The sequence below is a fragment of the Drosophila mauritiana genome, chromosome 2L (genome assembly GCF_004382145.1).
Source record: "Drosophila mauritiana strain mau12 chromosome 2L, ASM438214v1, whole genome shotgun sequence".
NCBI classification, from domain to species: Eukaryota; Metazoa; Arthropoda; class Insecta; order Diptera; family Drosophilidae; genus Drosophila; species Drosophila mauritiana.
Genome location: NC_046667.1, coordinates 15,281,147 through 15,295,285, shown reverse-complemented (window position 1 = coordinate 15,295,285; position 14,139 = coordinate 15,281,147). Strand labels below are relative to the sequence as shown.

General features: G+C 42.6%; 3 protein-coding genes across 3 annotated transcripts in view; 2 read left to right on the top strand and 1 right to left on the bottom strand.

Annotated features, from left to right (window-relative positions):
- Positions 1 to 14,139, top strand: part of LOC117145774 (voltage-dependent calcium channel subunit alpha-2/delta-3) — a 36,703-nt gene that overhangs the window by 18,108 nt on the left and 4,456 nt on the right. The window contains exons 4-10 of the mRNA XM_033311554.1: positions 1,430 to 1,540; positions 11,124 to 11,597; positions 11,877 to 12,158; positions 12,214 to 12,921; positions 12,991 to 13,204; positions 13,268 to 13,473; positions 13,565 to 13,794. Of these exons, the coding sequence (XP_033167445.1) occupies positions 1,430 to 1,540; positions 11,124 to 11,597; positions 11,877 to 12,158; positions 12,214 to 12,921; positions 12,991 to 13,204; positions 13,268 to 13,473; positions 13,565 to 13,794 (2,225 nt within the window). The remainder of the gene's footprint in view (positions 1 to 1,429; positions 1,541 to 11,123; positions 11,598 to 11,876; positions 12,159 to 12,213; positions 12,922 to 12,990; positions 13,205 to 13,267; positions 13,474 to 13,564; positions 13,795 to 14,139) is intronic.
- Positions 2,459 to 4,093, bottom strand: LOC117145782 (phenoloxidase-activating factor 2-like). The gene is made up of 2 exons (XM_033311565.1): positions 3,873 to 4,093; positions 2,459 to 3,645 (listed from the first exon to the last, which is right to left on the bottom strand). The coding sequence occupies exons 1-2, from the start codon at positions 4,080 to 4,082 to the stop codon at positions 2,482 to 2,484; spliced, it is 1,374 nt and encodes a 457-aa protein (XP_033167456.1). The 5' UTR covers positions 4,083 to 4,093; the 3' UTR covers positions 2,459 to 2,481.
- Positions 5,805 to 6,394, top strand: LOC117145799. The gene has a single exon (XM_033311593.1). It carries the CDS (start codon positions 5,857 to 5,859, stop codon positions 6,034 to 6,036), a length of 180 nt encoding a protein of 59 aa, XP_033167484.1. The 5' UTR covers positions 5,805 to 5,856; the 3' UTR covers positions 6,037 to 6,394.

Below are 14,139 nucleotides of genomic sequence, written 5' to 3'. Positions count from 1 at the left end.
CAAATGGTACATGGTTGGATTTTGGCCCAGGCCACAAGTATTTGCAGCGTGTGTGTGTTCCATTCACACTTACATTTACAAGTACACACAGAGAAAAAGTTATGGCACAATTATAATTAAACAAAATTATGTGTTACCATGTTATTGATTGTTCCTATTGTTCTAGGAAAGAACCAAAGAAATTATACAAAAATTTAGTGATTCTTAACATATTGATAGATGCACGAACTAATATGATCTTCACTTAAGTTAAAGAGTTCTTTGCTCAGCTACAAACCAAAAAAGCGCTTTTAATTGTTGTAAAATATTATAATTATATTTGATTTGAGTTAAATTTTTTTTTGAATGTATATGTATTCGTAGCCAAGCAGTTTCTTCTCTGCTGCTGCTAGCACTGAATCAGTTAAGAAAAGTTTCCTAATTAATTCGCCTGGGACATGTACAGACACACAAACACACACAGGACTTTGCGCTCTTCTTTTCTCTTCCGTTGCAGCTGAAATATAATTTAACTGACAGTTTGTTTGAAAAGTGACAATTTGAAATGGGCGTGGCCGACGCCCCCGTATAACTCCATTTCTAAATTGCTAATTTGTGCCACTTAAATGCATGGAAAAGTCATAAAATGCATTTGCCTGCCAAGCCCATTACTTTTCCATTCGCCTGCTACTCTTTCGATTATGATTATGGGAATTCATCAGGGGGGAAAATAACAGAGAAGAAAACTCATCAGAATTTTCCATTAAAGCAGATGACAACACGTTCAATAGAAAAATCATTAAAATGACGATGGGCATCTTCGTGTGCGTGTGTTGGCTCTAGTAACTGGTGAGGAAAATCAGGGCAAAATGCTGGGCCCATTAACTTGGCCACTAAATGCGTGTATCTGCTTCAATCTCAAACTAGAATGTGTGCGTGTCTCACTTCAGTTAGCAGAAGTTCCATTTCTGTGAGTTTTATGGGAATAAGTGCAATGAAATGTGAAATTTAATAAGAATTATATACGCAGTTATGAAAAGGTTAGTTAAACTTAATTCTATTTCTTAACTCGATCAACTTGTATTTCATTTTATGACCAACGGCATTAGCCTCCCTTGGGCTAGAAAGCTTTTAAGAGAATGGCACCGCAACCCTGCCTTTATCTAATGAAAACCTTATTTAATTAATAAGATACATTAAAATCAATTTAGTATCTATTTAAGAGTCGCCTGAAGCAATAGAAACTCCGCCCACTTAAGTAATTTCAGGCTCAGATTGCCATTTCCGAGGTACATCAACCTTTTATGTTGGACAATAAGAAAGCGCAAAAGTTTTATGGCCCCTTAACCCTTTTTTGCTTTCGCGAACCGGCGCCCATCACTTTTATAGTTTATGCCCGTCGAATGTACTGAGAATTGTGTATCTGATGATTTCGTTGTTTCATTTGCAGCGCTTCAAGGACAACGACATCGAAGTGAAGCGCAAGGATGGTATTATCCTCCTGCGTGAATTGGCCGCCGAGGTGAAGAACTTTATGGATTTCAAGCGCAATGCTGTTATGGTAAGTGAAAATCTCCGATTCTTTCCTCCAACATCCAAGTGTTCCCGCTCTTTTACACTCAACGAAATGTTATTAAACGAGATTGGAATACCACAAACTGGATAGATTTCAATTTAATGCTTTTCCTGAAGTTCCTTAGAATTTAAATTCATTTATGATACACATAATTCAAACAATAATTTTAACGCGATATGGTAATGAAGAGATTGTGTTCCGATATTTGTTTTCACTGTACCATCCCCAAACTTCCTGTTCATTGGATGTGCCTACAATTGACAAGTGGCTCAATCTCTCAAAAGCTCAAGGGAATGGCGACGCCTCTTCCTCCAACTCTCAAATTTGAGGACGGCACTAAAAAACACAACAAAACAATAACACGCGGACACAGGACACCGTCTCCAGTGGGACACTGGCGTAAAGTGGAAAACAATAAATTGCCGTGGGGCCAGTCTGATTGCGATGGTGGTACTGGCGGTGGTGAATCTGAGGGGTCGGCGCCAAATTGAAATTAAAGTGCGCCCGCCACAAGCCCAAGTTTTTGATGGTGCCCGCAGCTGCTGCGTGTGCGTGCCCAGCAGTGTCACGGGACGGGAGGCTCCGCTCCTGGCAAAAGGACTAACTGCTGGCCACGCCCACGCCACCGAGGACATCCCCATTCTGCGGTCCTTGCGGTCTGTCTCTCTTTGTGGCACTCCACAGTGTCCACTGCGTGTCAATGAAGTCCCTCGCTATCCGGGTAATTTGCACGGACCACGATGGGTTAATAATACACAGTGAATAGTCGATAACAAAATCAATTCGATCTGAACAGCTACTATAAGGAAGAGCAAATCCGCTTGTATCGACCAAGTTCTTTAATTGACAACAACACGCAAAAATGCAGATAATAAATACTCGTCCGTTTTCTTTAATACGAAGTTATACATTTTCAGTATATAAATTTAATCGAAATTGTATTCCATTGTGGTTGAAAATACGCTATTAAAAAAATCATCTGGCTCGTTCGGCTTGTCTTCCTGAATGGGTTTAATAATTTGTTGTTCATTTCCATGATCAGCAGAGGAAATGTTGATCCCGCTGTCTTCAACAGGGTGATAACTAACGTACGGACTACTGGCAAGATCACTATCAGCTTCTAGGACCTGCCATGGCATGGAATCAACATTTGGATAGCTTGTCGGATGCCCTCCATAGTTCGGTTGATTCCACTGTTGAAGATGCGGGCCTGCAGAAAGTGCTGGACTTGCGTAAGGAACCCCCTCCCGCTCTTCAGGTATCGGCCCTTCGTTAGTTTCCATTACAATCCATCCGATTACGTTAGCCACACTTGTATAAACAGCTGGGACGCCAGGCAATCCGCAGCTAACGCCGAAGTTCACAATGCCTGCCAGTTCGTAGCGATTCGGATTGTCTTTCATTGGGCAGGCTAGCGGGGATCCACCGTCACCCGCGCACGAATCTTTTCCAGGCTCACCGCCTGCGCACATCAAGCTGTTGTCCAGTTTGAAATCGTTTCCGTAATAGGGGCGAAGTTGCTGCTCACAGGTACGACTTGGGACCACCGGCAATGATACCTTTTTCATGACATTCATGTAGGAGGAATCATCGAACGAATTCTTTCCCCAGCCCGTAAATATGCACCGGGTGAAATCATAATTCTTTGGAGCCGACGGCATACATATTGAATTTATGTGGCGGGAGCTTGTGAGCGATCTGCGGAGAAACACAAGGGCCACATTATTGCCCCCAGTCTCTAAACTGAAGCCAGGATGACGGACAATCGACCGAATAGGAACGTCCACATGTGGAAACTGCTCGGTAGCGGTCTTAAAGTCCCATTCGCCAGCCCGCACAACAAGCTGGTTTGCGTTCATGTTTTCTGTCCTTTGCCTGGCCGTGATCACTACATGTGGAGCGATAAGGGCACCACCGGCCACGTAGCTGCGGGTTCTGGCATCCAGCAAGGCCACCATCCATGGTACCTCCCCCTCCTGGGCCAAGCCCGTATCATCCTCACTAAATGAGAAGGTCACACCTTTCGAGTTGACAAATCCGCAGTGGGGATCAGCTATCGGTTCATTAATGATGACGACAGGCTTCTGGATCTGGAATAAATGTATAAAGGAATAAATTAGATGAAATTACACCTTACAGTCAGATTTATCGACTCTATAAAGAATATAAGTGCTTGATCAGAATCACTAGCTTCCTTCTTACATAATTTTCACCGAATCAAGTATTCTCATTTACTCTACAAGTAACACGGGTTTAATTAGCCGTGCATTTAAAAAAAACCTCCATACTTTTTGTCCCAATAAATTGTAATGCTTACTGTTCGGTTTTTGGGGCAGCAAATCGCAGTGGAAACACAACCTAGGTTGCGGTATGACATTGCCATTCGAAAATCAAGTTGGTTCTTGCACATATGACGCGCGACGCAATGGTGTCTATCTGATCCACCGCAACTTTGGCCCTGTGCCTGGACTTGACCAGCGACCAGGATGAGCGACACTATTGCAATAATTCCGTACATTGAATCCATTCAATTCTACGTCGAGAAATAAACTGAAAGCAGAATGTTCTGAGCACTTATTGATGAGATGAAAAAGAATCTTAGCCTTATCGCTTAAATATGAACATATGTATATATTTATAATTATTTATGATTACCGATTCTTCGAGTTTATTTATGTCTTCTTGTGAGGAAAAAGTGTAAGAGAACGTAGTTCTATATGTTGCTCATGCTGTCAAGCTTATATGTACATATATTCTTGAGTCCGATCTGGTCAGATTATATCTTATATATAACTTTTACCATTTACCATCGTTTTTACCTAGTTAATGTCAATGGTTCTTTGAAAAGCTGACTGTGTTCAGTGCATTTCAAGCGAATCATTTTGATTGATTGTTTCGGAAAAGTTTCTCCTTGGACGTTCCCAAATTTTCTTCATAAGAAACTCTCCTAGGGCCTCCACACTTCTTCCAGCTCCTTTCTCTGCCTTTAGTCATTCGTCTTCGATGTCAGGCAATTCGTCTGCTGGAAACTTTCCTCCTGAGCCCCTAATGGGAAAGTGTTTTATATGCCCAACAGCATGAACTTCTCTCTATCCATTCAATTCAATTATATTTAACGTTAGTAATGAACACTCCATTCTATTGCAAATATCTCAGTTACAATATTCTAAATTAATTAGAAACAAGCATGTAAATGTTTAAATGTAACACAAGCCATAGAGATTCATCATAAATCAATTACTTAATAAAAAAATGGTCCTTTTCGCGGCCCGGCTCGGGTCTGTATATTTAAATGAGTTCTATTTCTGTTATTCACGAATTCTGAGAAAAAAATTACAAATCATTCCTTATCAATTAAATGCGTTAATCAGGGGAGCCGGCCATATGGAATACTGTGCGTGGGTATTTCAAATTTCTTTTTATGATTTCGTCATTATATCGATTAAATTAGTTTCTGTGGGGTTTTTGTTTTGGCTTGTTTGGTTCAACAATAATTTTCTTCCGGACAGCGGGCACCCACACACATATTACGCAGATTTTTCCAAAATTTTTCCCCTTGGCCATAAGAAAAACGCATACGAAGCATCATTAATTAATAATCAACCTACAAGAAAAACAACGACGGACGTGACAGCATCATAAACAGTCACCATTTCTCGGAGCTTATACTTAAGATAATGTATTTGTATACCCGTGATTAAATTATATTGATTATATTGAATACAGTCAGAAGTTATCTAATAATTAATATTAAATGTATAATATAATAATTAAATTTGAATATAAATAAAAGTAGGCATTAACCCAAATACAATTTAGGCTTAAACTGAAATGTGCAGATTCAACTTTGCCATCATCACGGGAATAAGAAATCAATGCAATTTCATGGTTTTTCCAGAAATGCAACATGTGCATTAGCTATGCTGCATAAGAGATATGTGGAAGTTGCTTCTGGGCTATGCCCACTTTACCGGTTTATAAACTATTGGCTTAAAGCTGACGGACAAGCTCAGTATGCCAGAGGCGTTGTTTGAGGGGAAGTTAGTTGGCTTAGAGGAAAATATCTCTGTAGATCTCTTGATACAACTAACTTAATAAAGCAATTGATTCGTACTGAATTTCCCTTCCGTAAGCAACGTGTTTTGAGCTCGGAGAGATCTGCTATAATCAATACCTTGTATTACGTGGCATTTGATTCTGGGAATCTCCCGATTGGAATAAAATCGTATATACTCTGGGTTCAAAGCTGATATGGGTGAACAGTATCTCTTTGCTAATCACAACGAACAGGCCGCATTGAAATGGATTCGCGAACCTTCGTTTTACTCTTGCTAATTGGCTGCCTTATTGTGGGATGCTGCATGGCTGCTCCTCAAGGATGTGGCGGTGGATTTTATAGCAAAAATGGAAACCTGGTGATCGACGTAAATAATATTCAAAGCCACCTCGACTGTGTAAATCGGCAGCATCAACGTGGATAACACCCTAATAAGAAAACTAGTTTTATATATTATATTATATTATATATAATATGTACAACGTATTCAAATTGGAATTTCTGTGACTGTCGATAAACAACTGCTAATGCAGGTGGAATGTTGAACAAACGCGCTAATTTTTAAAACAAATTTGCATGCATACATACGTTATTCTAATATCCCGCAATAAAAATCAAAATATACAAATGAAATCAGTTTTTTGGTTTATTAAACATTCAAAATATTTACTTTTCTCATTGATAATTCATATTGATAAGTCGTACAAATGACCAATATATAATTTAATTCCCCACACGTGATTGCAAAAACGCGTGCATTATACGTCAAAACACTCTTGATTAAACTTTTATAATGTTTGAACTGTATATTACGAAAAATATTATGATAGTGTTTTAATTATTCGAATTATTGCCAGGAGGAAAACTTTAAATATGGCTTGCTTCCTAATTTAAATGTGCCCTTGCTAAGGCGTTGGGTATTTCACTCAAAGTGATATTCCCAGACGCACCTCGTTGGGAGCACAGTCTATGGTGCTTAAATCGTTTCTGGCTGGGATCTGCGTACTAAGTGCTATAGTATTTGGAGCCCCACTGGACCCCTTTGCCTGCCGTCGACAATTTGCGCTCATGTCGAACATGAAAAATAATGAAAAGCAACTCGAGCGCGACCAGCCGAGCACCTGCAGGTCCCTGCCCCGGACCCTGCCCTTCGGCTCGGCATCAACCTCCATCGACGTTATTATGCCAGACCTATATGTGCACCCTCCGTCTTTCCCATGCCCCAATGCCGCCATTGGCCTTGCACCGCACCGCATCACATCGCATCGCATCGCATCACTCGGTTGGGCACCTGCAGTTGCCCTTTGTTTGGTGCGGCATTAAAATGCTAATTGCCTGTAAACATAAAGGGAACTGCAGATGCCGCAAATACTCGTACGCACACACGCACGCACGCATCTCATTTTCCACTTTGTTCGGAGGCGTATGCGTAATAATTTGTACGCAGACAAAAGGCAATCGCCGTTGCTAATTCGATATCTATCAACGCCTGTCAATGCCGTTTTAACTGAGCTGTTGCCAGTGCCACTGCCAGTGCAACCTGAAGCCTTTAAGGACCTCGCTTTTTCCTGCACCACCCCCACTGTACTCCCACTAATCGCGTCCTGTCGCTGACAGCATTTATTTGCATTCGTTTGCCAGCTAAAATTGACTTTAAAATTGCATTTAATGGCGGAAAAAAGGCTGTGCCACGCCCCCTGCACTGGGTGCCATTCATTTTCAAACAGAGATGGCAGTTTGGCCATTTTCCGGATTAATGTGATGATGCCCTTGATTGTCCTTGGTTGATAATGGCGAATTATAAAATTGTCTTATTTTTTAACTTATTTAATCATATTTTAATTTATTTTTATATATAATTCAGTAAAATCATATAATTATTTGACTTATATGTTTATCGAATCCTTTATTCCTCAACACACATAATAATTTGTCAAAAATATTTTCATCTTTTGCCTTTTATTTGGATTGCCAATGGTGAGTCCTTTTTTGCACAGTGTCTCTGCTTGGTTCGTTTTCCTTTTAGCCACACCACCCACTACCCAAACACACCCGTCCACTCCCACATCCTGTGCGATGTTGACTTCTTTGCCATAATGCCACTTGCACTTTGACGTTGACATTGTGCAAGCGAGAGGGCAGGCGCAGCTAGAGCGAGAGAGATGGATTGCTAGATGGAGGGCAAGTGGGTATGTTTATGTGTATTGAGTATATTGGAAGGCTGTTTGGGATTTTTAAATAGAAACATGCAACAACGCTGCAAAAAAAGTCTTTACACTAAAAGCATTTGCCTTCAACTAAAAAAGACGAGAGAGAAAAGAATCTTCAGAATGGCAGCACCAAAATTTCTTGACACTTACTCAATGTTGTAATTGCACTTGGGATAGATTTACGGATCCTGACATTCAATACTGGCGAACATGACTATGCATAAATTGGCTTCAAAGCTGGACACTTCACTAGTTTTTATATGAAGAACACAATATAGTTTTATAGTTTTTTGAAAGGTATATAACAGGTAGAATGAAGCGTTTCCAACGCCATTAAGTATATATATTTACTTGATCAGGATCAATATCCTGGCCATGTACGTCCGTCTTAATGCCGTGTTTCTTTTGAGAACGTTACGCAGCTCACAGCACTTACTCCAAAGACTATGCCTTCCAACATAAGTTCTACCCTAAGATAAGAGAGAAATCCACAATACTAAGTTGCACTTTGGCTGGGAAAAAAGTGTTTATAATCCCCAAAGTAGAAAGCATCAAATGAATGTGTGAATGTGTCGTCGGAGCCCAGTCATCCAGTCGCATTTGTGGCTAAAAATACCCAACAGATTTGGCCAGGACAGACAGACCGAAGCAGAAGAGAGTCGACTTGAAGAGGACAGGTAGCAGCAGAACAGGTGCCACCCACTTGATGTCAGACAGTTTATTTTGTTTGCCACTGGTGTACTTATACTAATCAGGGGCTTTCATTCAAAGAACATCCGACACTGGCACCACCGCGTTCTTTAAATATTTAGGTGAACTCATATTAAAACGTAATATAAATTTCTTTTTCGGCTGCACAACTTATTGCTCCAACATTTGGCACGTCCATTCAGATGGCAAATATATTGGAGAAAAATTCGCTGAATAAGGTCGTGGGTTAGGGAGGGGAAGGGAAGCGAAGGGTGGCTTAAACACATATCTCGCATTATCCAGTAAGGGAAGAAAAAACTGGAGTGAAAAATCATTCGGCTGGATCTGGCTTTTCACTTGGCAAATGGTCAACGCGTATTCGTCTTTTCCCAACCAGCCAGCCAGTGCTCAGTTTTTTGCACACAGCACACTTTCAGGCTGTTGCTCCAGCCAACGCCCAGAGACCTTATACTGCTGGCGAACAAATTGCGTGCAAGTGGCTGCATTTTGCTAATTCCGGCACCACCCAGCCACTGCACCGCTGACATTCGAGCAGGTCTCCTCGGTCTCGGTCTCAGTCTCGTTCTCGGTCTTCTAGACCCGGTTCCAGACCCAGACCCATTCCCATACCCATACCCATACTCATTCGCAGCCATCTTTGGCGTTGTCATTGTTGGCTTTTGAATGTTAAGATGTCGACAGCTGCACAGACGAGCGACAGGGAAGCCAGCTGGTGTCAACTAAGAATCGTGCGCGAGAGGGCATTGCTCAGGGTCGGGTCTCCAAGCCAAAGTCCCACCCATTCCATCCATATATGCAACCCTTTTCGCCACACAGACACCTTCTACTTTTTTTTTTTTTTCAGCCCCCTTCCTGTGCATTTCTCGACCTTTGCATAAGTGCATAATATTGTTGGAGAAAAAATGTACAACAAATATGTACAATATAATACACGGCCATGTTTTGTCTGCTGAACTTTGCCATGTTCCATCCCGAGTTGTATTAGACAAAGCGACTACGCATGTTGGCAATTATTTACATGGGTATGACATTGTTGGTCGGCGCAAATAACTAGGGGTACAGATGAATGACATCTTGGAGAGTGCCATTAATGATGCAATGATTTCTTTGTACACAGCTTTTAAGTTTCAAAAATGGGGTGGGCTTTTCTCATTGCCCATTTTCAGAATTTAGAATCATATAGTATTAATACATTTAGAATGCAATTTAAAAGTTAGCTATGTCACTTCTCGCACTATATTCCCGGTAGTTCCAGCCAACATCGGAGTTGGCCAAATTGAATAACTACTTTGAAGCAACTTGTGCTATTTTTTACCGCCCTTTAGCCATTGAAACCAACTTTCAGCTGGTTGCAGCCAACCAAAGACTCGAAATCCGATAGAAACTTCCTTGCCACTTACCACCAGTGTGCTCCTTTCTATTGACTCACTTTTGCAGTGTTTATTATTTAATGCCCTAACTAGCTCGCTACTCAACACCTTTTTGGGCAAACTTTAAGACTCCTTAACTAATTCGAGCTCTCGGAAAATGTGCAAATAACTTTGAGAGTTGGCGCTCCCCACCTGGAAAGAAGTTTTCGGTGCAACAACTTTCTATCCCACCACCAAACCGGCACTACCCCCGTTCTATCTGGCATTCTTTCCCCAATACCAACCCTTGCCATTTGTCTAAGCCGCTGACACATTCCCGTGGCACCAGCGTTTGCCCAACGGCAGCCAATTTACATTGAAATCTTCTTCAGACTCGGACTGGTTGTTCCCATGCCCCGGAGAACACCAGAGCTCAAGCATTTTTATTTTATTTTCCTGCTCTGCGTACCCATTGTGCAAAAGTAGTTGAACTATTTCAATGCACCCACATGCAGCTTAACTCGGCAGACACTGCAGCATCTTCAGGTGCACCCAAGTTCTCATTCCCTATCCTTATTTTCCCGTGTGGGAGTGTGGGATTGGCACGGGCGTGGCCCATCCCCAGTGGTGTCTATAACTGCAGGTGTTTGTCCTCCGCCCCCACTGGGTCTAATTTCGCTGCAGCCAAAGTTCTTGTTTGCGTCTTATGAAAATGCATACTGTGGGCACCAAGCGAAATCTGTGAAGATAATTTGTGCCTTAACTTGGCTAAATCCTTTGCAGCATCTCAGTAATTTGCTGGATTTCGTCTGGGTGGTTGCCTGGTATGCGATCATAAATTCACTATGAAATTTATAGTTGGCATATGATGGTTCTAAAAATTGATTTAGATATAGCAAAAGTATACACCATTAATCTAAGAAGTTTGTGTATCAAAATGTGGCATACTTTTGAGCTGCTTACCGAACACTGTGCAGGAATGGTATTTCCGCGCAGATAACTTAGCGCTTTGAATTAAACTTCACATACACAACCAGCTCGAACTAAAAGTTTGCCAAAAGGAAGGCGAAATGAAGCCAAGCAAACTCCAGTGCTTTGTGCAATTTAAGTCGTAGCGAAAAGAATAAATTGCATAAAGCGCGGAAAGTTTTGCAACTTGCCCCTATTCCCCATCTCCTGGGGATATATTTAAGCAGATTGATGACAGTGACTGAAACCAAACAACTTATTTTTTTTTTCAGCGCCTGATGGACTCCGCCGAGCAAGCTGCTCTGTCGGAGCTGGAGGGCCAGGGGCAGGCGGAATCGCCGATGGGCGGACAGCAGCACTACGATGCCCGGCGGATCAACGAATACAATGCCGATGGCAAGCTGGCTGACGGAGCCCGCCACATGGACATCCGGTTCATGCGGCGCTTCGAGCGTTTGCCGGTCAATCTCAGTCTAAGCTCGATTCTGGTCCCGCACGGCGTCGACTTGGATGAGCCGGACGTGAAGTCGGCGCTGCAGTGGAGCGGCCATTTGGATCCGCTGTTCCAGAACAACTTAGAGCAAGATCCGGCTTTGTCGTGGCAATACTTCGGCTCCTCCACAGGCTTTCTGCGCCGCTTCCCGGGCACCGCCTGGCCCCCGGAGGGCTCCAAGGGCAGCAAGCTCATCCACGACTTCCGCACGCACAATTGGTTCGTCCAGGCCGCCTCGTCGCCCAAGGATATTGTGAGTATATATTCTGCTACCGCTGCTATAGCCTATGTCACGAAACTAAAAAAATAAATTTATAGTTAAAATATTATATTCAACAAAATAATAATAATAATATAATACTAATATGTTTGGTTCTTTATTAAATATTTACCTTTCCACAATCTATGTTGGGAAGACTACCATTATGTGTTTTTATATTATTTAAATATAATTTTATGTGATAATAAGCTTATGTTTAGTAATGTCAATTTAAAAAAATCACTGATTGGACTTGTGCCTTCTCCCAATCAGATGATTCTTTTGGATGCCTCGTCGAGCATGACAGAGAAGTTCTTTGACCTGGGGATGGCCACCGCCTTTAACATATTGGACACCCTCGGTGAAGATGATTTCGTTAACCTCATTACCTTCTCGGAGGTGGTAAAAACCCCAGTGCCGTGTTTCAAGGACCGCATGGTTCGGGCCACGCCCGATAATATCCAGGAGATCAAGTCCGCAGTAAAGGCCATCAAGCTGCAGGATACGGCCAACTTTACGGCGGGTCTGGAGTACGCTTTCAGTTTGCTGCACAAGGTAAACGCTTGTTATATACGTGGTTATAGTAAAATGAACGAGTTCCCTATTTCAGTACAATCAATCGGGGGCTGGGAGTCAGTGCAATCAGGCCATCATGTTAATCACGGAAAGCACCTCGGAGTCGCACAAGGATGTTATTAAGCAGTACAATTGGCCACACATGCCCGTCCGAATATTTACATACCTGATTGGCAGCGATTCCGGAAGCAGGAGTAATCTCCACGACATGGCCTGCTCGAACAAGGGATTCTTCGTCCAGATCAACGATTACGATGAGGCCCGCCGCAAGGTGATTGACTATGCCCTGGTAATGGCTCGTCCAATGATCATGTACCAGGCGGACCATCCGGTCCACTGGAGTCCGGTGTTTGTGGCCGGTAAGTCCGGAGGACTTGGCCGCGATTCGGAGTACCAACGGCGCCTGGTGACGACAGTTTCAACTCCGGTCTTCGATAGACGGAACCATTCGGTGCGCGTTGCCAATCTGCTGGGCGTGGTGGGCACCGATGTGCCCATCGAGGAGATCCGCAAGGTGATCCCCCAACACAAGCTGGGACCGAATGGCTATTCGTTTATCGTAGATAACAACGGAAGGGTGCTCTACCACCCTGATTTGCGTCCCTTAGGCGATGCCAACCAGTACATCGACCAGCTGAAGCCCAAGTACGCCTCGGTCGACATTACGGAGTTGGAACTGCCGGAGACGGAGTTCGGCAATAATAACGAGCCCATTGAAATTAATAAGAACCTTTTAAATGAGGTGGGTAACAATATAAATATTTTAAAAATTTGTTTGCATTTTGAGTCAATTTGTTGTATTTTTATAAAGATGCGTGGTGACATGATTAAACCCAAGGAGGGGGAGACGGAGTTCACGGTGATGAACCATTACGATGACTCGAAAAGGGTTTCGACCAGGACGCATCGATACTTCTACGGCCCCATCGAGGATACACCATTTACACTGGCTATTGTGCTCCCGGAGAAATACGGTAGCCATGAGTTTGTCTCCCAGCAGGAGATTCGCCATTCGCGTAACAATGGTTAGTTTTTCCTGGAATACCCTTTAATTATTCTATCTAAACCACTTTTATATATCTTTTCAGTTACCGAATACTTTAAGGGGGACAACTGGCGCGTACATCCCGACTGGGTGTATTGTGAGTACAATAGCGTCAGTGACCTGGAGAAGGAAAGGGAGAGCTCCGGCGAGTACTCCCCGCGCGATCAAGAGCCCAGCTTCGGATCGCCAGAGGAGCAGGTATTGCATTTTCTGTCTCGCGCTGGACGCCCCGGTTGGAAGTGGATGTCGGTAAGCAATCTGACTCGGGAGAATGGGTTCTCTCATGGTGGCTATCCAAGCATTCCACTTTACTAATACGGAAAACCTTTTCCTCAATCAGGTTCGACCCAAGTCGCCACAGCCACATCACAACATGCACAGTGGCTCCAACGGCAATGCGCCCGGATCGAGCCACTTTGGATCGCAGCACCAAAGCTCTCAGGGATCTCGCAAGGCTGAGCCGTACTTTTGCGATCGAGCCCTCCTCCAGAGCTTGGTGCGCGATGCCATGGTAACTGATGGACTCGATAGGAACACGACAGGATCCTCCAGCGGCAAGGAGGATAAGCAGTAAGTTTAAATGGAATATGAAAGATACTTTTTTATTTCATTTTTGTTTTGACAAAACCACATATTTTTGTTTGCACTATGCAATTTTTTGTTTATTCAAATAAGCTTGTGAAAGTTATTGATTATTATTAGTTTTAGGAGCAGTCTTAAAACAAATTTTTTGTATTTACATTTTATTTAAAAGTTTAAAAACGTTCTCTTACTTTTTTGTTAAACATTTTACTAAAGCACCAAATCCATTTTCTCTCCGCATATATTTTCCTCACTCTATTTCTTTAATGGCAAACACTTTTTCTGTTTTGCTAAATCTCTGCACTGTCTCACCTGAATAACCATAATGCAAAA

Coding starts and splice junctions, on each gene's coding strand:
- LOC117145782 (XM_033311565.1), bottom strand. CDS start 4,082: ATGGATTCAATGTACGGAATTATTGCAATAGTGTCGCTCATCCTGGTC. Junction 3,646..3,872: donor GCTGCCCCAAAAACCGAACA/GTAAGCATTACA, acceptor CATTTATTCCAG/ATCCAGAAGCCTGTCGTCAT.
- LOC117145799 (XM_033311593.1), top strand. CDS start 5,857: ATGGATTCGCGAACCTTCGTTTTACTCTTGCTAATTGGCTGCCTTATT.